Source organism: Asparagus officinalis, chromosome 9 (assembly GCF_001876935.1).
Source record: "Asparagus officinalis chromosome 9, Aspof.V1, whole genome shotgun sequence".
NCBI lineage: Eukaryota > Viridiplantae > Streptophyta > Magnoliopsida > Asparagales > Asparagaceae > Asparagus > Asparagus officinalis.
In genome coordinates, this window is record NC_033802.1 from 42,775,877 (window position 1) to 42,801,115 (window position 25,239).

The 25,239-nt window shown below is 34.9% G+C and overlaps 1 protein-coding gene across 1 annotated transcript in view; it reads right to left on the reverse strand.

The window, feature by feature from the left end:
* The window catches only part of LOC109823881 (protein ABHD17B-like), a 30,087-nt gene continuing 9,849 nt past the window's right edge, over positions 5,002–25,239 (reverse strand). The window contains exons 2-5 of the mRNA XM_020390307.1: positions 21,469–21,505; positions 21,143–21,379; positions 21,007–21,054; positions 5,002–5,751 (exon numbers count right to left, since the gene is read on the reverse strand). Coding sequence (XP_020245896.1) covers positions 5,281–5,751; positions 21,007–21,054; positions 21,143–21,379; positions 21,469–21,505 — 793 coding nt within the window. The 3' untranslated portion in view covers positions 5,002–5,280. The remainder of the gene's footprint in view (positions 5,752–21,006; positions 21,055–21,142; positions 21,380–21,468; positions 21,506–25,239) is intronic.

Consider the following 25,239-nt stretch of genomic DNA (forward strand, 5'->3'; position numbering starts at 1 on the left):
GTCATCCCTCCTACCAACAGTCGGTGGTCATCATCTTTGATGATGTTTCCCCCTCCAGGCAGGCCTATGGAGGAAGACCAAGCAGTTGTGGATGCTGAGGCTGGGGGCCGGCCTAGGCAGGGTCTCTTGCATCTCCTTGCCTTTAGTTGAGAGTAGGTAGTAGGACCTAGACTCTAGTTGGTTGCTCCTAGCGACTCTGACTCTATTAGGAGTTGGGAGCTTCAGCATCTGGTAATAGGTAGAAAGGATGGCCCATAAGAGGTGGAGGGTGGTTGGGCCTAAGATGACATTATGGGCTATCTTGAGATTCATCACTAAGAACTAGACTTAGACAATGCACTACCGGGGGTACTCTCCGACCGTCAGGGGGAGTGTGATCATCCATTCGAGTTGAAGGGAGTGTCCGATGAATTCGATGAGAGAGCCCCTACATGGCTACAGCTAGCATTTGTCAATGCCAATCTGATTGAAGGCATCGATATACAGAAAATCCACCAAGCTTCCTGTGTCCACCATGATTCTCTTCACCCGGAGATGGGTTCTTTCATTCTCGGCTTCTTGTCATGCACGCTGATCCGCAATGCTCTTTTAGCATACCTCTTCTGAGCATTGTTGTATGACCCTCTAATTGTGGGGCTACCGGTAATAGTGTTGATGACCCCCTTATGGCTAGGCTCGGGGGGCTATCCTGCTATAGTGGGGAGGTGATCGTGAACGAGACCTCCTGTCAATCGTGGCTAGAGCAACTTCGCTCCTATCTCTGTGGGAGACAAGCTTCTTCAGATATCCCCTCTGTATCAGGTCCTCTATGTCCCTTTTTAGGATTCGAAAGTCATTGGTGAGGTGGTTGTGATCCTTATGGTATCAGTAGTATTGCCTAGTGTCTCTACTCCGAGGATCTTACCTCATCTTAGGAAGGAGATCATTGAGTTGTCCCTCCTTCCGGACCATGTTGAGGGCTTTAACCGGAGAGGTGTTAAGAAATATGAGAGAGGCTCTAGGCACCAGCTCCCTCCTTCGGTCCCTCATGTTAGACCGATTAGAGTAGGAGTCAACTCTTGGAGGGTCTCTCGGCCACTCTTGCCATATTGGAGGGCCTCTAGTCAACTCTGGTGCCGGCACTACTGTTGGGCCGCTACAAGGGCCGGTGGTGTAGGTATAGGTGTTGTTGTAACTACTGCTCATGCTGGGGTCACTCCTGTGGATGCTTCTGCCACCTTAGCCACCACCTTGTAAGCTCGAGCATCCTCCATGTCCATGTACCCGTGAGCTTTGGCCATCACTTGTTCATAATTGGCGATAGGCTTCTTGGCCAATGAGTCGGCCAGTTCATTATTCAGTAGACCATCTACAAGGGCAGACATAGTGACCGAACTCCCTGGGTCATTAGCCTCCAGTCTCTTCACCTAGAACCTCTTGAAGTAGGCTCGAAGGCTCTCTCTAGGATCCTACCTCATATGTATGAAAACATGAGGAGGTAGCTTCTGCTTGGTGTCGGCCAAGAAGTGATGGATAAACTTCTAACTGAGCTATTGAAAGTTGCTAATGTACTTCTTCTCTAGGGTGTTCCACCAAAGCTTGGCACTCCCTGACAAGGTAATGATGAAGCACTGACAAATGATAGCTTCGGGCACCTAGAGCATGCTCATTATATTATAATAGCTCTAGACGTGCTCGGCAGGGTCTCCTTCACCCTTGTATTTCTCCACATGAGGCATCTTTGAATTTCTCAAATGGAGTGCTCATGATGTCATCGGTAAGGGGAGTGTTCCCCCTGTTGGCTTCAGCGAATGGTCGATACACCCAATCATATCCAGGAGCCCCATGAGTTGCTGAGGGGACTGGAGTGGCATGTTGATGACGGAGAGCCCTCGACATTCCTCTCGCGATGTGATCCGTATGGACACTAGGGCCAGGGATCTTGCCATTCGCTTCTATGTACTGGAGGAGACGCTGATGAGGATTCACTTGGCGAGTTGAATGGTATGACAATGGGTCGCTTGCTCGACGTGATCTCTCTGCTACTTGGTGGAAGAATGAGGAGTTTGAGGTGGGACTACATGCTAAGATTCTGAGGGGGGTGAGTCTTTGAGCGATGGTCGCCAGAGGGAGGAGGAATGGCAGAGTTAGCTCACTACGGTGGTGGAAACCAGCTTAGAGTTCACTGGTGAAGGTTGCAAGCTGCTATTGGAGGGAGTGAGAGATCTTTTGAGCAGTCTCTTCAAGTTGGGCTTGGGTGACATAGCTCTGATGTGGTCCTCCAGGAAAGGATGGATCAGCCTTCTTCCCAAAACCAAACATGCTTGCTCGAAAAAAAGAGAAGGCCCTACGAGGGGCGCTAAACTGTTGTTGTTAAATAATCAAATAGATAATTAGTCAGAATAAGATTGATCAGGGGCTGCTAACTTCTCTAAATATCTAGTTTAGAGTAGAGTTGTTCTTCCTTGCACATGCAACAACTCGTAAGAGGGCAGGGTCTGGTTCCTCCGTTGTTACTCCGATGATCAACTTAACTAGAGACTTGAGTGGAAAAGTGGCAAACTATAGAAATTCTTAAGTGCAGTGGAAGGGAGGAAAATGCTGAGTAAAATTGCTTACCTCACGTTAGGAATCATTTCTCCTTTTTATGGCAATGAATGAGGGTCATTTTGGTCTCTTCGGTCGAGTCAGGGCTGACAGCTGAGTCAGCTTTGACTTTACAAGTGTCGGTCGCGGAGTGAGTTGCTTACCTCACGTTAGGAATCATTTCTCCTTTTTATGGCAATGAATGAGGGTCATTTTGGTCTCTTCGGTCGAGTCAGGGCTGACAGCTGAGTCAGCTTTGACTTTACAAGTGTCGGTCGCGGAGTGAGTGTGGTTATTTTAGCATTTAATGAGATGGGACAGGCGGCGTGCTGAACGGCATGGTCCGATGTGCCATAAATAGTATTGGGGATAGAGAAATGATGGCGCCTGTCACGCATTTAATGTGATTTCGATGTGTTGTCAGCAGGGGGCTCGAGGTGGCAATTATCTTTTGTCTCGCATGGAGGGATGACGAGAGGTACCGCCTTTCAAGTCGACCCTCGCTCCTCTCTAGTCGACCCTGGCGAGATGTCGACATGGAGAGTCAACTGAATCGGAGACTTTAGTTATCCCAAGTGTCGAGTCGGCCGAATTAGATGTAATATGGGATACTTGCCTGTTATTGACGAGAGACCTCAATTTGGCAATTGAATAATCCATAACAGATACCTAATTAACTTTTAAATAATCTCGATCAATTAAAGGTTCTAATTGATTAGGTATCCCACATAGACTTAATTTGCTAACATAATCAATCATATGGAAATGATATTCCCATTGTGATTCTATTTCCTTGAGAAGCAAGCAATTGGCCTTTTGGATCTGTATGTATATAGGGTCATCCAAGATTAAATTATCATCAATCTGAGCATCAATCAAGAAGAGAGAGTTCTCTTGTGAAGCCTATTTGATATTTTTCTCTTCTATTCCTTTATTTTAGAAGGATTGTATTAGGCTCTTGGGTGTATTAGGGATTGAGTGATTGAGGGACTTTAACATTGTATTCCTCGCAAATTATTAGTAAAGCTATTCTCCTTCTTTACCTATGGTCATATGCTACAAGCTGAACCATGTATATCTATGTGTTCTTGTAATCTTGATATTTTTTGTGCTTTCGTGTAATTGATATTAGTTTATCCTAGGGACTCGTCATAACATATATGAATGAACTCTATTGTACCATATGAATTATATTCCTTTAATATTATTTTTATTTTTTCATGTCCGTTTTATATCCACATGTATATTTGTATGTACATCTTCATGTATATTCGTATCCGTATCCGATTTTAGTGGATATGGCTATGAGTTTTCCTTACTGAGGTATATCCATATCTATATCCGTGAATGACAAGATATATGAATATAGTAAGTATCATATCTAAGCCATATCTAAAACTGTTGCCATCCCCTAAGATGGACTGATACCATTTGTGTTTGTTGTGATCTTGGACATGTGCAATTGTGCATGTGTAAGTAAATGTTTGAGGATGTGTACGTGTGTGTGTGCGCGTGTATATCCGTGTCGCAGGAGTATGAATGTTTGTACTGGACGTGCTTATGTGTGCATCAAGGTGTGCTTATTTCTGTCTTCATGTATGCACACGTATGCATACATGTAAGAAATGTGTTAGCATGTGAGATTGTGCATGTCCATGTGTACTTGTTTGTACCTTTGTATGGCAAAAGCGTGTGGGTGCATGCATGTTGTGTGCATGTGTATTTGTGGGTGTCTACAAGTGCATGTGTTGTATGTGCGTGGATGCATGTAGGTGTACGTGTTTGTGCATGCGTGTACACCTCTGCTCGTGCATGTCATGTGTTCATGTGGGTACTCAACTCTTGAACATGCATGTGCGGGTGGGCATGATGCATACACCTGTGTGTATATGCATGTGCCTTTTGGATGTGTGTAGATGCGCAGAAAAAAGTGTGTAGTTGTATAGGTGTGCGCGTGTGTGCTTGTGCCTGACGAGTTTGTCTAGGCGTGTTCCTGTATGTGCCCTTAGGAATGGGCTCGAATGTACTCAAGGATGTAGGTGTGTGTACGTGAGTTTGTGTATATTTACAGATACATACATGTCTTACATTATTCTGAAATACAACAGTATGGCAAAACTTTACAGCAGCTCATCTTGTACATCCGAATAAACAGAGGAATTTAAAGACATGAAAACAGTTCAAAAGGTTCTGTAAATAGACGCAAGAGGCTGGAAGTACATCGTGAGCGCTTAATCTTGATAACTATAGAAGTCCAAAACAACTTAACACAAAACATGTGATACAGTTCTAAATTTTAAAAAAGCAAAGTTTTTCCATTTTCCCTTAATGTAGTTTTTGCCATGTTACAGCTCTGCAGATTTTAAGGCAGTGTATGATAAACTTCAAGATATAGAAATAAAATAAGAGAACAAAGATCAAGTAGTAAAGAGATACTATTTTTCTTCAATTCTATCCTTTATTACAAGCCTTTGGCAGACAACTTAAGTAGAGAGGTACAATAACAGATACACCAACCCAATCACTTATATGTTTATTAAAAATCCTCAGAAAAGTAAAAACCGAAAAGATACAGTTATGTTAGCAATTACACCACCTTACTCCAACCTATTGTTATGCAATTTTCCATAGAACAAACTACTCGAAAATTAATGGGCAAACAAACTATTAAACACAGCCAAGCTCAAATATAAATTTACAACAAAGTGTGAAGATTTAACCAGCCCATATTCTGTCCAATCGATCAACACTCTTCCGACCCCTATCAAATTGATCAGTGTTCCTCTTTGGCCGTTCAAGACAATCAACACTCCTTCGAGATCTCTCAATATGATCAAATGAGATCTTAAACTTATCCAACTTATCTTTAGTTTTATGATCTTTATTTCTCTTATCGATGCTGAGCCGTGGCTTCTCTCTTCGATCTGTGCTCTTCCTTGATGATTCAAAACAGTCGGTGCTCCTTCTAGAAGGTTCAAAGTGATCTGTGCTCATCCTCCATGTGTTTCTTATGGATGGTGATTTCTCAACAGTTGATATGAACTTCTTGAGATGTCGAAGGTACTCGGGAAATAGCTCTAGGTCACAATGTTTACCGCCTTTAACCCAAAGAGGTTCATACTTATCCTTACATAGGTCCCAAAGTTGTTTTCCATGAGAACAATCCACAACTTCATCTGATGTTCCCTGTAGATTAAAATTATATGTACAGTGAGTGATATGGTACATAAATCGAGGGGAAGTCTAAATATAAACTTGCATGGAATCCTAGTAAAATACATCGCCAGCACAAGCATATGGGATTCCATTAAATGCTTTCTGTTAAGCTACCAGCAGTTATTTTAAAGCATATTACTGCCTACTTATTTACAAAGTTCAAGATCTTCAAACCAAGTTAAAGCATATTACTTGCTAAAGAGTTCTTGCCAACCTACAGTCGCATACTAACCTACACATAGAGATTGTCATTTTCACAAAGATCGATTCAGAGTATGGAAGTGGGTTGGAACATAGTGAAAGCAAATAGTCTATATTGTTATTTGTTCAAACCACCAAATTAACAAAAAGGAGGTGGTGATCATTTTGTTGGTATGGGATAGTAGACTTTGAGAAAGCATGTCGGGGACCACAATAGTGTTCATACACAATGCTTCAAAGTTTGTCAACATCTCATGAACCAGAAGCGACATATAGACACTAATGCATGTAAAGCTTCTCCACAAGAACAGATAGATTATCGCCTCTGCTTAGAACAATGGCCAGAGCAATCATGTTTCTCTTGCGTAAAGGAAGCTCTTTTCGTGGCCATGATGAATCAGAAAAATCCTTGAAGGATGGTTTTTTGAACTTCTACAATAGTGTTGTCAAATGCTCCAGACAAGAATAAACTGATTTCACAAACGATTCAAAAAGAAAGCCATAATCCTTGTGCCTATCTGAAAACAAAAGCTATAATTGCAGACATGAATGATTATTTGTTTGCTTTATTAGTTGATGGATCTCGTGAAGTATTAACTAAAGAACAAATGGCTCTTATTGTACATTATCTGGATAAAAAGGAAAGCATCATCGAACGTTTTATTATAATCGTTTATGTTAAGGACACTTAAGGCAATGACATTAAAAGCAGCTATTGAATCTACTTATGCTATGCAAGGAATGAGCATGTCAAATGTGTGGGGAAAGATATGATGGAGGCAGCAATATGCAAGGAGAGTTGAATTGTCTTATGGCGTTGATATTAGCGGAGAATGAATCAGCCTACTATGCTCATTGTTTTGTTCATTAACTTCAATTGATACTCGTAGTAGTGAAGAAACATAATTCGCTTAATGAGTTCTTCAAACACACTCCCATGAATCATGATAATAAATGTTGTTCAAGGCTCGTGCAAGTGCTAAGATATTTATCGAGAAAAACAACTTGACAAAGTAATTAATGGTATTTGTAGAGGTGAACCCAAGACAAAATAAAGGTTGAATCAAGAAACAAATTTGAAACGGCCGGGAGACACAAGTTTGGGTTAACATTAAGGCACAATTATGAGTCTGTTTGTCTTGTTTTCCTCAGTGATTGATGTAGAGGTCTTTTCTGCGGAAGGTGATGGTGATGCACAAAACATGAAGCGAAATGTGATCTTGTGTTGGTTGTTTAATTTTGAGTTTGTATTGTTGTCACTTGACCAAAAATATTTTTAGAATCACAAATAACTTATCACAAGCATTACAAAGAAGAGATCAAGACTTTGCTAATGCTATGAATCTTGTTAAAGTAGTTAATCAATGGTTGCAAAAACTAAGAGAATTTTTTTGGAATAAATTGTTGAAAGTGACCTGTAATTTTTTTAATTTGCATGGGATAGTGATTCCGAATATGAAAGATATTTGTAGTTGGAAGACAAAAGCGTGGAGTTTCAATGCCTACAAATCCTCAGCACTACATTGTTCAATACATCTAGAGTTTACATGGTTATCCACTAACCTAGGTCGAACTCGACACCCATTGACATTGGCTCAGTCTTGTTCTGACTAAGAGCTAAAATCCCACATTGGATAGCATATTCAATCCTACTGGACTTCCTATTAGCAATGCACGGTATGAGGAGTAGAAGGATAATGACAGTTCGTTTCGATTATATTGGCATTGAGAATCCAATTGCTTTTGGAATTGTTTGCTAACAGCAACTAGCAAAACTAAGCCTCTATAATATCACATAAGTCATTGGATTATAAGGCATCAAACAGAAAGCAGCAAAGAAAGGACGAAATCTTTGAAGCACCTGAAACAAACAACGGGTATTTTATTCAACTCTCGGTTAATGATTGAATGCTCTCTTTTCTTCTTTATTTGAGAGAGATTGTATTGGAATTATTAGGGTGTGTTTGAGATTGGTGATTGAGAGATCTCCAAATTGTATTCCTCGCAATTTAATAGTAAAACTATTCTCCTTCGCCCGTGGGTGTAGACTACAAGCCAAACCACATATACTCGTGCTATTTGTCTTCTTCATATTTTATTTGCATTTCATGTGATTAATATTAGTTTATATTTGGGATGTCTCACGACAAAGAGTTGAACTGCTTTGATAATCATAATATGGAGTTGCTTTCTTGTGTGTAGGGACGAGTCCAGAATTGTTCAGATGGGGGGCCAACATTAATCAAGCTTCTTATCACATCAAAAGTCACTTAGGTTAAAAAAATAAAAAGCTAAAAAGCTACACAAAATTGACAATATGGAGGTGTTGAATTAATTAATTAAAAAGCTAATACATTAAGAAAAACTCAATTTACAGGGATAATGAATCTTATTTCTAATTCAAAAGTATACCCCAAAAAATAAGATTTTTATGTCCAAATCATTAAGATAGGGAAGACTAGATGAAACCCTAATTCTAATCTAATTGATCAGAGCCCTTCCATGATAAGGAACCGGCTAATCGGCCTTTGTCATTGCTCTCTTCCCTTTCTTTTAAGGTTACAAAATGGGGGGGTTTCGATATTAGTCCCCTTAACCCTTAATATTTTGAATTGGTCCCCCCCAAATCTTCACATTTTGAAATTAGTCCTCCAATTCTTTTTAAGTGGTTTGAAATTAGTTCCTCTAATTAGCAACTTGTTTGAAAGATTTAGGGGACTAATTCCAAAACATTTAAAAATTTTGGGGACTACTTTCAAAATATGAAGATTTTGTGATCTATTTTCAAAATATGAAAGATTTGGAGGATTGTCGTCTAGAAAGCCCTAGAAAAAAAATGAAATAAAATTCATCAAAATGGAGGAGTCAACGATCTGTTCGCAAAGAAGTTGTAGATGATTTAAAATACTAAGTAATGGACCCCACTGCATTTGCTTATTTTCCCTAACATATTAGAATTAGTTGTAGACCATAATAAGTTCCCTTATTCTCCCTAATAAATAGCACAACGAATGAGAAAAATTTGTGCACCAACAGTTAATAGTGCACTATTTCGAAAACTCTATGGAGCCACGGCCCTTGCTGCCCCCCTTGGGCTCATTCCTATTTGTGTGGCATGCCTTGAACCAAGTAACTCATTCTCTTTGTTAAATAAGGGAAAATTAATATTGGTTGAGTTTTATCCTAAAGATTTTTTCTAAGTAGATCGCATGGAGATTAGCGATCAACTTGACTACATTCCTTAAGTAGCTACTCGTCATCATTTTTGTGAAATTAAAAGGATTGGTAAGCTTGCTAAGAAGTTGAATGAATTGAAGATGGACACTATATGTCCTTTGATATATAAGTTGGGTGAAGTTAGCATTAATATTGTCATTGCAACAAGTGTTGGAAAATCATTTTCAGTAATGTAACTTATTAAGAATAATCTTAGAAACAGAATGTGAGATGAGTATATGAATGATTATTTGGTGCCTTGTACTGAAAATTTTGTATAATTGATGAGGAAGATGTCATGAAACGATTTCAAAGAAATAAAGGTAAGAAGAACGCTATTGTAAACACTATATTATAATAAAAAGTGTTATTTTAGAAATTCTATTACACAATGATGTTGAGAACTTAATACACTATTCAATTGTGTCAAAATATTCATGTGCTTATCATGTTTGATTATTTTTGGCTTTTTTTTTTTCCCCCCCCCAGCCATAATTCTTGGCTCTGCCAATAAAAGTACATTATACTATATTTGATATAATATATTATAAATAATTTTAATTTAATATGATATATTATAGTAGAATGCAATATAACAAATTATATTATAAAATAATGTCCTTTATTATGTTTAATAAAAAATATTATTTTATAGTATATTATATATAATATTATTATATAGTATAACATAATATATTGCAATATAATATATTGTACTATAATAAATTATAATATATTATTTTATAACATGTTATATTATAGTATACTTAATATAATATAATAATATTTTTAATAATATAATTATCAAAATATTTGTATTTATCTAATTTATATTATTTGTTAAATTATTGCATATAATTAACATATATTAGTTAGTTAATGTATGAATGCGTCAAAATTATCCTTAAAGTTACAAAAAGTGTTAGGCAGCCTAGGTGTTGGACACGATACCTAGAGCTTAGGAGCCAAGAAGGGGTCCATGCAGCTAACCTATTTTTATTTTTTTTAATTACAATAATTGATAGTAAATATCGATGTTATAGAAAGCTTAAGAACCAGATTGGTTCTGAGGTGGATTTCTTCTTTGTTTAAGTGGTGGTAGAAGTTTTGCCAAATGTTGAAGGAGGTAGAAGAGGTGATCTTAGTTGGAGGCCACAAGAGCTTGGAGGTTAGAGGGCATAGAGACTACAATGCAGTAATCATGATCAAGGCCGAAAGAGCTCAGTCAACTTAAGCAAACCACATTCCCCAAAGCGCTCTCATAATTTATGGGTAGTCTAGGTATCGCCTAGGCGCTAAGGGCTAGGCGGGCGACCTAGGTACAGCCTCAACCTAGGTACAGTCTTAACCTTGGCGGCCTAGGCGGAGGCTTTTTCAAACATTGATTATCGTACTTGTCAATTGTTCCAATGTAAAGGTTAGGGTAAACTTTTTTTTAAGGACAAAAATTTTACTATAGAGATTGGGCAATTTTATCCCATGTGGGACAAATATCCACTAGTTTTTTAAAAAATCAATAACACCAAAAGGTAAATTCTAAGTCTCTTTTTTCCGAAAAACTATCCCAAGCGTCCCCAAATTAAACTAATGAATAAACCCCCAAAGATTAGAGAAGAGAAAAGAGAGAAGATAAGAGAAAAGAAAGGGAAATTAGAGAGGAAATGAAAAAGAGGAGAAAGAGGGAAAAGGGTGGAGATAAAGTTGACATGACCAAGAAGATGAGAGATTGAAGATACAATTCTTAAGAGTGTTAAATCTCTAGCCCCAAAATAAGTATTTTAATTTCTAAGTTTTTTCTCCAAAATATATACCAATTAGATCTCTATCCTTTATCTAATTCATTTTTTCATGTTCAATCCTAGATGTAAGCTTTGGAGGAGTCTCTACAACAATGGTGGTGCTTTTTCCATAGGATCTCTACCGAATCATGGCAAACATCCTCTTTCATTGATCTCTTCCTGTTTTGATTCCCAAGTTTCATATTTGTTGCAAAGTTTGAAACTTATTCAAGGGAATGTTTGACAACCATGGTGTTTCTTTGTTTTCATGGTGTTTTTGCCTAAACCAAAACGCCACACATTTGAAAACCATGGTGTTTCAATGAAAACACGAAACACTAATGAACAAAAAATAGAAAACAAAACACTTATATCAAAACACATTTTAGGTGTTGAGTTTTGTGTGATATATCAAAACACATTTTAGGTGTTGAGTTTTGTGTGATGCCTTATGGAAAAAAATCTAAAACAGAACACTATCTCAAAACACCTTTTAGGTGTTGAGTTGTGTGGCGTTTTGAGTTCAGTAACATAATGTTTAAAATATTATATTATAATGTATATATTGTAATTAATAAAATATAACAACAATGAATATAATATATTATATAAAATATTATATTAATAATATACAATATAAAGCATTATTAAAATATATTTTATTATAATTACTAAAATATATAAAAATATATATCTAATATTATTAATCAATTTATAATATAAAATAATATATGATAACCAATATGATATAATACTAATTATTAAATAAAACTAACTTGTTACATTATAGTATAAATTTTTATATTATATTTATGATAATATAATGTAATATGTTATATTTTAACATAACATATATTTATGATAATATAATATGTTATATTTTAATATATATTTATCATACAATTTATGTCAGTGCGCAGAAAATACAAACTGACATAAAATTTTTAAATATACAAAGAGAGTTTCAAAGTATTGACAGTTTTAGCAAAGAGAATGAGAATTATCCAAAAAAATCATGTCTTTATTCATATATTCACTTCTATATATAGAAGTGTTAAAGTTACATAACAATTACTTAAACTTTACATCTCAAAAAAAAGATTCCAAAGTACTATAATTTACAATTAGTCATTCAATATATATATTATAATATAATATAATAAATTATAGTAATATATTTATAAATTACATAATATCTATTAATTGTTTTTTAAATTCTTTTATACTTTCTAGTTTTTCATTTATTTTGATGAACTCCTCATATATACTTTCTATTTTAATATTTAAGGCCATTTGATTTTCTTTATAGCTTTATTTTTATCACCTAAATTATCATTTAGTAATTATAATTTAGAATAATGAGTTTGATTATTATCAACCACATAATTCAACATGTTAGCTATATGCTCTAATAGAATTTTTTATTGATTATTGTCAACATGTTGTAGATTATTATATGGTTTTACTTTATAAAAACATTCTTCAAAACCATTATAGACATTTTTATTTTCCATTTTTTCTTTTTGTCTCCTTTATTATTCCAGCTTAGATTTGACAAAACTTTTTGTTACTAATTAACAAAAAACTTAATTTCTCTTCATAAAATTCATTCTTTCTATTTGACTTGACTTTGGTGTTAACCCTGAACTTGCGAAGAATTAAGGTTAGTTGTCAGTTGTTTAGTGTGCCATTCATAGCTAGAAAACGCCTAAGATTCTAGCGACGATATAGCTGAACTAAGGACTCCTAATTCTAAGCCAATTCTCGAGTAATCATTCTCTCTAAGGACCATTCAAGTCTCCCTCGCAAGGTTTAATAGAAAGAAAATGAACTATAAACAAGAATTTAACATGATTCTTTATTAATTTCACATAATATTAGACAGAATCTTAGCTATAGAGGTTAAGAAGAGTTCCCTTAAAGATTGAAGAAAATACCTTTAATCTTCTCAACTGTAAGAAATAGAACGGCTCTGACAGCAATTTAGGTCATTTGTAAAGTTAGTTGTCACATCAAATCACTATTTTTTTAAAGTCTGACATCTTTTTAGTTTTTGTTTTTAGTTATCATTATGTCAAGTCTCAAGTCATAAAATTATGTAAATTATTGTAATTTGAAATCTTTCATTTTGAGGTGTAAAGCTTAGATAATTATTATGTAACTTTAACACTTCTAAATAGAAGTGAATATATGAATAAACGCATGGTTCTTTGGACAATTCTCATTCTCTTTTCTATATTCTCTCAAACTCTAAAACTCTTTTCGAATAATTAAAAATTCTATGCAGTTTATATTATCTACGCGCTTTGACCAAAATTGAATATTTTTACAAAACTAGTAATCTATTACATTATTAAATATTATATCATAAAAATCTAATTAATAATATTAATATATATTACTATAATACAATATGTTGTACTTTAATATATATTTATTACAATATAATCTGATAATAACTTATTAATTATATTAATATAATTTATTATATTATAGTCAAATATATTATATTATAATAAAATATTTTGATAATACATTGTAATAATCAATGTTACATTAAACGTTGGGCGCTTCTAGGCGTCGGACTTGGTGCCTAGCGCTTAGTCGTCTAAGCGGGCGCCTAAGCGGTTTCTGGGCATTTGTTTTTTCTTCATTTAAGTGGTGGTCGATGAGATTTTGCTGAAGATTGGAGGAGGTAGTGAAGGTGTTCATATTTGGAGGTTAGTGGAGTTTGGAGGACGTGTGGACTATGACACATAAAATCACAATCAATGCCTACAGGGTGCAATTCACGTAAGCAGATAATGCTCTCCTAAACGTTCGTAAAATCTAGGTGAACAGCCTAAATACCGCATAGGCTCTAGGCGCTAGTTAGACGGTCTAGGTACCGCCTAGGCGCCTAGGCCTAGGCGTACGCCTAAGCGGACTAGGCGGAGGTTTTTTAAAACAGTGGTAATAATTAAATAAGATAATATTTTATAGTATAATGTATATAATATATAATGTTATAGTATAACATATTATATTTCTAGTATAATATATTATATTATTAAATATTATAGTACAGTGTATCTAATAAATTAACAATTTTTAATATAATATAATAGTTTGTGTATTATTAAAATAATAAAATATATATAATATAATATACATAATATAATATAACTAAGGTAATTTCCACTTGACTACCCATAGTTTTCCTCAAATATCACATAAATGATTATACTTCAATAGCTCAAAGTTTTCCTCAAGTTATAAGTCCTATCGGAGGAGTTTGAAGCCATTATTAAACTTTATTTTCATTTAAACTATTGAAAATAATATATATGAAACACATAATAATAGGTAGAGAAGGACTAATAGAAGAATGGGGATTATGGTTAGTGCATGAGAAATCGTAGAAGCAATAGAGGAAGACAACGAAGGAGATTGGATTTTGATAATAAGCAGCTCGGTTTGGTTAGGAGGAGACATCAATTAAGAAAACCAACAGGAACTGATGTTGCATGTGAGGTTTGTTGTATGCATAAGGTTGGATTTTGATAGCAAAGATGGGAGATGATTGGATTTTGGAGCTGGTTCTTAGGTTCAGATCTAAAAGAGCTGAATTCTGAAAGAATTTGCCAAAGTTTTAGGGGAGCAGAGCAAGGCTTACAGAAAAAACATGGGATTTTTATGAAAAAGATTAGACCTTGAGATGAAAATCTCAAGAAAGAGGGGAACAGAGCTTTGGCAGCTTAAGCTAAGGTAGAAGGAGAAGAAAAGGAGAAGGGGCAGTTACGTCATTTACTTTTTTTTAACAGCATGTTAGTTTTTTCAGCAGCGGAAACTATGGAAATTTATCTTAAGGGTTTCGAATTGTGAGTATTTATGTGAAATTTGTGGGAAACTTTGGGTATTTAAGTGTAATTTACCCTATAATTAATATAACATATTATCAATGTGTTTATTATATTATACTAACACTATTTTATGTAATATATTTATAATAATATAAAATAATATTATAACACGTGTATGGAAAGGGTCAACTAGCTTTTGACAAAACAAACTCGCCATGGTGTTTTGAAAACAGTTTCAGTGAAAAACACAATGTTGGTGTTTTTTAAGAAAAACACAACAAAACCATCATCGTATCCAAACACACTCTTAAAAAGTTGTGCCTTCATTTTTATAACTGAATGTATATGTAAATTGTTAGATCTAGTGGTAGGATAAGCTAGTGTGACTATTGGCAAAGTTCATGTTTTTACATTGTTGTGAATCATTTTACAAAATATTATCAGAGTAGCTAGCTAGCAAGAAGTGTGAAATAAAATGCTATGCAGAAGAAGTGATACAACGGATGAGTATGATCACTGATGGGAGTTATCTCCAGAACCCGTACAAGTCACCTCTAAACTCCATATCACCTGATTGTACTACTAGGATGAACTTATTGTCATGCCGCGATGCGAGGAAAACAGCATATATTTAAAGTGGGCTGATATAATACCTAACTACCACACTCCCACATCTAGTAGAAAAAGATTGAAGGGTTTATAATGTAACCATGTGAGACAAGTAGAAAGAATATTCACCATATTTTTGTGGTGGATTGAACCAAATAATATGTTTCACACTTTCACTTAGTAAATCCCACGACTTACACCACATTGACGGGTTTGCAGGCCTGGGTTTGACAAAGTTGTAGGATTCATTTAGTGCAATTCGTTGTTTAACTCAATCTATCAGCAAAAATGGTTAACAATTATTTCTACATGAATCGCCAGGTTAAATTACAAACTCATTGTTCTTTTTACTCCTACTCTATGTGAGAATACAGTTGTGGGGTATTACACACTTCCTCTATCATCATCCACAACTTAATAACCAAATTTTCATTTATACTTGTTGAGCCATCAATTTTTTCGTAGCATGAAACAATCACTATAATACAAAAATGCGTATTGTAGTGGATAAGAAATCTAGGTCTAAAAGCATGTTTAACACCTTGGTCAAAGTGGACTATAATTCGAGTTTTGAGTTATAATCTACTTTTGCATGTCTGTAACCACATTCTGAGTGGATTATATTGGATTATAATCCACCAAAACTTAACCTAAATTATGTTTTTTAGTGGATTATAGTACATATATTTGACCAAGAAAATGACAAAACATCCATCCATTTTCACCTCTCTCTGCCCTTCTCTCCTAGTTTTAAGGATTTCTAGTCATTTTAACAAAAAGATCATGGATTATAAACCATCCTCTTTACCAAACAGCTAAATTTTAATCTACTTAAGTTATGATCTACCAATTGATTATGACCCCATACATTACAATATAGGATTGTCAAGCATGCTTTAAATCCTGCTTTACAACAAGCAACCTATTTTAAAAATAAATAAATAAATAAGCACCATGATATTTTTACCCAATGCCTAGACTATCGATGCAGATTTATTCGATCATTGCCTTTTTCCATTAGATATTAAGGCTCCCATCTTCACCAAGTTCCACCATGTCCTCTTAATTGTTCAAGTCAAATACCACTTCTTCACCCTAATAACTTAGCTTCACTAGACGATAGATGATAAACATAACAATTTTCTTTTCCTTGCAATTACACCAACTTCACCGTCTTCTTCATCAAATCAATAACACCCTAGTGCACCACCAAACCATAGCATCTAAGTCACTATCCTCACTACATTAAAATAATGTTAATGATCATCATTCAAGTTCCAATTATTGTGAAAAAATCTACCATCGTATAGTACACCTTTTCACTTACCTTATTTTTGACCTCTAAGTATCTTGCGAAATATTTCAATAATGAATTTATCTTACCCCCATGTTGTATATGACAATGATTACTAATCCATATACAATCAAATCATTGGTTGTATTCACAATGTATTAAATGTTGGCTGATATAGGTACATCGACCGATATATCAGGTCGAGGACCTTATCGCGATGATATTTATGGTTCTATAGCGTTTTCTTCTTTTCAGGGGTTTTCTCTAATATATCAGCCAATATAGGAAATATGACCGATATATCCCTTTGAAGATATCGGCAAAATTGGATTGTTCTTAATTTTATTGTGGGTTCGGGTTAGGGTCAGGTTTAAGAATCCAAACTCGAACCAACAATCAAATTAAAACCAAAAAACGTAAACTCGAACCCACAAAAACCACAATCCGTCCCCCAAATCCCTCCCATCTCAACAATCGCAAACCCTAACCATATACCATGATGTGATTTATTATGTTTAGAATTTATAAATATGTCTAGATTGCATATAACAAGATTATGTTATATTAGAAAATCATCCAATATGAAACTCTGATATTTTTTTACAAATCCCTAATATATCCCCAATTTCTACAATCCAATATGGATTTTGGCTGCCCTATATTTATCTGATATATGATATTTAATACATTGTGTCTTCACCACCAAGTCCGATAAAATAGGTCATAATCTAAGCTCTAACATCTTCACTTACATCCTACAGGTTTGTTATATTGGTCGACCATAAGGTGCAGCATTTTTTTTGCATCTGATCGACAATATTCTTCAAAATAAAATAAAATAAAACAAAATAAGAAACTGGTCGATTGGACATGAAATCTGTTATGTAAAAGATTGGGTTAACCATTCTTGAATTGGTCAGTTGAATGGATTCATTCCAATTCAATTAAATGATCCTTCCCAGTGTAAATGAATGCTTAGGCTTCAAGGACTTATTCTAGGTTTCCATGGTTACTCAACACATACAAGAGGCTTCACTAACCCATGGTACCTTGGAGACTGGATGACTGGATGATGAAACGCCAATTCTAGCGGGAAGGAGAGAAAAGGAAATGATAGAGAAAGAAAATGGAATTATAACTCTTTATGAAGATAAAGGAAAAAAAGACGCCAGCCATCAGTCATGATGGCTTCCATTGAGAGGCAATGTTTCTTGTGGGGTGAGTGATTTTCCCGATTTATACCTTGTATCAAATCAAAGATAATGTGATTTAGGCTTGACAACCACATGTGGATGGAACATGATAGGGCTTTGGTCTCTTGCACCCAATCTTGAATGCAAAAAATCTCTCACTGAAATAGAATTCGGGAACTTGGGACGCTATTGCGGACCATGACCCGGGTTCAATTGTCCTAGATTCGCATGGAACACGACCCGATTCACCAACTCCGACGACCCGATTTAGAATTCAAACTAGTTAAAAAAAAATTTAAAAAAAACTCTTTTTTAAAGAATAAACAACACAAAAATACAAGAAATTAAGCAAATAAAGTATGTGTACCTTATTGCAACATGATTCTCAAGATCTTTTTTATCATTAGTGATATCAAGTAGTATACTTCTTAAATTTGACTCTTCAAAACCTCTAATTCCTAAATTTAAAAACCGAACCTAGTACGATATACCCTAGCATACCGTAAGCCTACACCCCTCGTACACGATTCTTAATGAGTGGCATATTGTGATCCTATAACCATCCCATGAACAGGAACTAACTGGGTTTCATGCCACTATGTTCATTGCTCTACTCGCAGTTTAGACCTATTAAGGTCAAACTATATATATCCAATGTGCTATACTTTTGTTCTTCCATGTGTCTATGTTGCTTATGATCTTGCATGTCTTGATTCATAATGTTAAGCTCATGTTTCTACAGTTCACAGAATCCTTATCAGTGTGATGATGATACCAACATCCCAATAAATACTATAAGAGGTACTTTTTGTGCATACAAGGGGTTTCGTATACATCTCTAGGGAAGTTCAATTTTCCTAAAATGATGTGCACATTCAAGATGAACATAAAAGTATTACGCCATCATGTATGAGATTCCTCAGTTGTGGCATCTTACAAGAGGAGTAAAAACAACAAAAGCTTTATAGATATAGTCCTGTAACAAAGTCAAGATATCCATTACAAGTACCACGGCAAAAATATTGAGAATCGCATGGAAGCATGATGCCAAGTCTTTCTTCTGATAGCAAACACATGCAAAATTATAATGTATGTAGCACAAATGCTTCTTTAAGGGATTTTCTGGAATATCACAATTGCAGGGATCACAACTATAGTTGCATGCAACTAGGACATTATGGGCCATTTGTAAGTGTCAGTTTCACTGACATTAATTAATGCAGCAGCAACTACAGCTGGAAGAAGGCTTTCAGTTGTAGCCAATGACTTGCGCAGATTTGAGTGTAAGTCGTAATGACCACCTCTTAAGAGAAACATGCATTGTAACTCCAATGCAACCAAGCGCCAATGAAAGCCTAAAAGGCCTTGATAACCTGAAACACCTGCAACTGTAACTACTGTGCAAATTGCAAAATTTCAAATTGAACCATACAACTGCAGGTACAGGTGCATGTGACAGCAATTTACAGCAAAGGACACTTGCACTGCAACTACAGTTGCAGCGGATCAAACAATCTTTAACTCTGTGCAGGCACAACATGTGTTGATGCCGACACTTCAAGGACATGACATGACTATTGTCTAGGACATAAGTCTAGGCTAAAAAGATTTGGTATAAATAGCAAGAGAATATAGTTTCTTATGTTAGCGCATTAGACTCATGCATGTATATATGTCAAGGTCGAGAAAATGGCATGCTTCCATAACAAAATTTGCAAGAAAAACCACGTACCTTAAACAGTTAGACCTCTCCAGTACAAGTATAGTACTGAGAAAAACTCATCTTACCGTTAATAAAATTTAACAAATCTAAATATCTAACTAGTAGATAAACACAAATCTAAAATCAGTAAAAAACTAAACAGATATAAAATTCAAATTTCTGACAACTCTATGTACTATAATTTTAAACATTATATTATAATTTGATACTTTATTTTAAAGTATTGTTATGCAATTATGTTTAGCAATAATCAATCACACAAAAAAGTTTATATATTATCATATTTAATTATTAATTATTTTAAACCCCCCTTATCAAACTTCCTGGCTCCATCGCTGCGCATGACCTGAGATAACCGTTGAGGGCTCTTGAATCATGACCCTTAATTGGCGCCAAAGAGATACAAATGTAACACTAATTTTAACTCTAGATTTATCTCTTCCATAATTTGTAATTCTTTTAGATTGTTCCCTTTGAACTACAGAGAAAGTATAAGCACATCGATGAAGACAGAAGGAGACCAAAGGCTATTGCAGCAAATCACGAGCAAACAAGATCATAGAATGTTAGATGGATCAAGATAAAGGACAGTGTTATCACAACTCGCGAGTGACTAGTAGATCTACTAAAGGACAATCATGGACAGCGAAAATTAATAGAAAAACTATTGACCAGCAAGTTACAGGAAGAGGATGACTGGTAGGACCATGCTAATGCGTCACAGAATGCCGCATGGGAATATAACAGGTCCTGAATCCAGTAGCGTCAAAGTGAGTTACTGATAGATAACCAAAAGCAAAATCAATAGATGAAAGGCAATGTTTATCTAAGACCTTAGTCCTCATGGGTAAGCTTCAAGCCTGACAATGAGGAAATATCAGAACCATCAACATAAGACTTGCCCTTAATCCACCGGATCAAATTCTCAGAACAAAAGAACTTTCCTCTCACTGGGTCCTCCCTATTCCTGACAAAATGGCATAGATAGGTGTTGTATGGTAATATAAAGGTCCACTTCACTCTCTATGAGTTTATCTGGTGAAAAAACTTTAAATCTCATCATGGAATTTCATTGACTTAGATTCATACTCTAGAACGGTCCCACTTTTATTGGGAAATGACAAACATAAATATTTATAGCACAAACAGGAAAGGAAGAAACCATAGACAAATCAAGTAGATAGCATGTGCTTAGAAAATGTAGATAGTGCATATAGTATTCTAGCTTTACACTATCCTTAACTAACTGTTGGTAACTTCATTTAATTCATAACACACAGAGGTCACTAAGCATCATTTATACTTTCATATAACCAAATAAGAAAGTGAAAAAAATAAAGAATTATTAAAGAAAGGAAATTTGACTTACATGAATTACTAGAACAGGACAATTTACCAGCGGAATTTTGTCAATATTCTGACAAACAAGATAGCTTATGTAAGGATATGATGGTATTGTATGAAAAAGTTCTAACAAAAACAATGGACAGCTACAAAGGACAAACCTTGTAAATGTCAAACCAATATGTGCGCTTTACAGGATACATGACCCTTAAACCTGAAAGTATTGGGCTATGTAGAACAATCGCTCGAAGTTGTGGAAGCCGAGTTGCTAGATCCAGTGTTGGTCCGCTTCCAACGGACTGACCATAAAGAATGACATCCTCCTCCTTTGCACCATAGTTCTCTCTAAGGCACTTATAAGCAGCCTCTATATCAGCGTACGTGTTGTGTTCACTCGGCTTCAAGGAAGAAAAGAAGTAGTTGTAGCTAATATACATATAATGATATTCAGACATAAGCAGTAATAAAGAATGGCTAGAGACCAAACCTTTCCAGAGGATTGCCCATAACCAGAATAATCATACCTGTATGAGAACAAAGGATGTTAGATGGTAAATTAAATAGTCTTGACCAACTTAACATACAAGAAGTTTCATTCTACTTGCAATAAATGAGATGTACTATACCAGATATGTACCTAGTACTTGCATATGCAAATGCTCCATGGTCACTTATCAGATAGGATAGCAACGTCTATATAGCAGAAAATTTATATTGTGTCTGAACCTTAACAAAAAAAGGTATTGAAGACTTAGAAGTAATGAATGAATGACAGTTACAAAATTTAATGTTTTTTTATAGATCATAGATGCAATTATTATTTGCCTTCTTCGTAAAGAATTATGACTGTTTCCCAATCTGTTCATGAAAAAATGTTTATAGTACTTGAATTGTTTTTGCTTTCTACCATTGCACAGTTACAGATCCATGTCACAATTTCAATTTTTATGGCCAGGTATAATTTCCATATATCCCTATCTCTAATTATTAGGAGTTGCCATATCCGCATAACATTGAATTTATATCTAATATCCAATTTACAATATGTTTAAGTAGAAAGTTGGATTCTATATTACCTGGGTACTTCCATTTGGAGCTGTATCCGAACCTACACTAAAACTTCTTGGACAATCCTTGCATATGCATACGTCTGTTCAGGTGTGTACTCAATTATATAATACATATTTTATTAGAAAAAAACACTCATCATACGCTCTTCAAACTATATCCTACATTCACATCCAATTCTTGAAAATCATTGGACATCTAGTTCAAAAAAAAGTTGTTTTCCAATATGTAATCTAGATAAATCGATACACAAATATATGACTTAATTGCACTTAAATACCCTATAGTTTTCCCTTCTTTGCACTTATGTACCATCACTTGTTTTTGGCAGCACTTATATACCCTAAACTTTTTAAAAGTTGCACTTATATACCCTCACATGTCGTGGTAGCACTTATATACCCCTAAAGTTCTAAAAATGTGCTCTTGAATACCCTAAAATTTCTAAAACTTTCACTTAAATACCATCAGTTATGCAAACTTGAGGGTACTTAAGTGCAGTGTTTAAAAACATTAAGAGTTTAGTAGTTCTACTAAAAAAGTGAGGGTATATAAGAGCAACATGGGAAAACTATAGGGTCTTCATTGCAATAAAGCCTAAAAATATTATATAATTTTAAATACTCATAACATGTGATGAATGTTGATTTCATGTAAATTATTAATCGTAATACACATAGATATACATCAACATACATATACGTCCCCATACTCTACCTTTTACAAATATGTTGTATCTCGTAGTCGTACCAGTATCCATACATGTTTCCATGCAACTCAGGTTAGATTCAATGGCTAAATCATCTAAGTCTAGATAGTGCCTTACATCTATTAGGTTATGTGTGGGTTGGTATAGCAAAAAGGCATCGGGTGAGATTTAGTCTCACATCAGAAACAAAGTAAGATGGATAGATGGTTAGACATATCTAGACTCTTGACTGAACTAGGATAGATCATTTTGAGCCAATTAAGCTTAAGTGTATTAGCTCAGTCCATCTCTTTAATGGGCCTTTCCAACTACCAACAAAGTCGTATTAGAGTTCATGGTGCAATGAAACTTGGTTGGATGCTTTTTCTGCTTTGAGATTCTTTTGCACAGGTTTGAGCTCAAGGTGGAGTGCATGTGACATGTATATGGCTCCTGTGTGACTCGGTCAACATGGGTTGGCCTGCATTGATGCAAATGTTGTCATACTTGCGGCTGGTGTAACTTCATTTGTCTGTGAAGTGGTTGAGATGTTCATTTTACCTCCATTAGCCATCTCGTTTGGGCTCAAGTTAGTCATCTGTTATGGGCTCTAGTTGGACCTAGCTGAATCCAAGCTAAGTTGGAGATTTGTAGAGTGTGTCTCGCATACAATTGATTAGGTATGGAGTTGGATAAGAAAAGGAATGTGATGAGATCTAGTCTCTTATTAGAAAAGAACTAAGATGGGTACATGGTTAAAAATACTTGAACCTGTGAAGCAAATAGGATTGATCCTTTTGAGTCAATTGGGCTCATGTACATTAGCTCGATCCGTCTCTTCTTAATGGGTGTTTCTGGCTCCAACGAAACTATTTGTCCTTATGACTTTGATCACATCAACTACAGGCCAAATTTAGTATTGAATTTGGTGCACCGTGATAATATCTAGCTTATAATCTTCAAATGGTATGCACATGAAAGAATGGACGGAATTACAGAGATAAACTAGAGGAAACTTATGCACGTTAATTATCTAGCCTTCTCATAAAAATGGCACTTTATAAATCCTTTGATGCTTACATTTATCCCGAAATTTAAATATTTCGAAAGAGAAAATTCCAAATCAATGCATTAGCTTATTTGGGTCTGATAATTCAACTCTACGACATTATTGTTTGAGAATTGAAAGGGAATATTCAATCTCATTTTTATGCAAGGTTATAAATGTCGGATATCAGGGAAGTATCAAGCAGCAAAAATCAATATCGGATTGCGGACATCATGGAAATATCAGGGATATTTAGTAAATATCGAAATGCAATATTGGATGATGTGCATATACAATATAATGTCTTATATAGTAATCTAAACATATTTAATGAATTTTAAGAATACAAAAATGTAAGTAATATATGTTTAGGATCACTAACTAAATGTAGAAACTTGGGAAAAAACATGAGAATTTTGCTTTAAAACTTCATCGGGATGGACTTTTACTAAAAATGATCAAAAATATTTTGCAAAATTATGTTTATTTTTGCAACAAACAGTATAAAGAAAATATCTGCTAGCATATCAACTGCTATATCAGACATGTCTATCACCCAAAAATTGCTATAAAGCGGTCAAGGATATTTAGACCATGCGCTTTGCAAAAAGTCTTATAAAAGAATATATTGGCTAATATAACGGGCCATATCAGGGATATTTAAAACGATATTTTTATGTAGAATAATATTTTCAAAATTTTACTAGTACAGCTCCTCCCCTAAACACCAATTCAAGATCTTTTCCACCTCACATAAGGATCAGAATATAGGTTATCATTATGGCGTTCCATATGATTTAAAGAGTAAAGATTGGAGGGGAGCATTCTTTGACGGATTGATAATAATGTTAGGCTAATATGTAAAAAAGCCTAGTCTTAAATCATTTGATATTAGGTTGTATCTTGTCATTCCATATGATTTAAAGAGTAAAGATTGGAGGGGAGCATTCTTTGACGGATTGATGAGAATGTTAGGCTAATATGTAAAAAAGCCTAGTCTTTAATCATTTGATATTAGGTTGTATCTTGTCATATTAAGCAATTTGAAAGCCTTAATTGTAGTTCCACTTCAGTTTTCCTTTGAATCTCATGATTCAGCAGCTGAACCTTCTGCACAACTTGAATCTTCCATTGAAGGTACTTGCACTCATTTACTGTTTGATCAACTTCTTTATTTGTAATCGCAATAACATACTAAAGATGCAAAGTAAAATATCACAAGATATAAATAACTTTCACTTGATCAAATGTTCTGATCAGATAATATAAACAAGAATGATATGACATATTCAGGAACTCCCCATGTTATGGTATGGATCTTAGATGCTATAAAGGTAAATGTGAACAAATAAATGTATGCATAGATTAACGAAGTTGCACGAATGCAGCTCCTTGATGACAACATCCATCATACATCCAATGCAAACACTTCTTATGATAAGTCTATGAAGTTA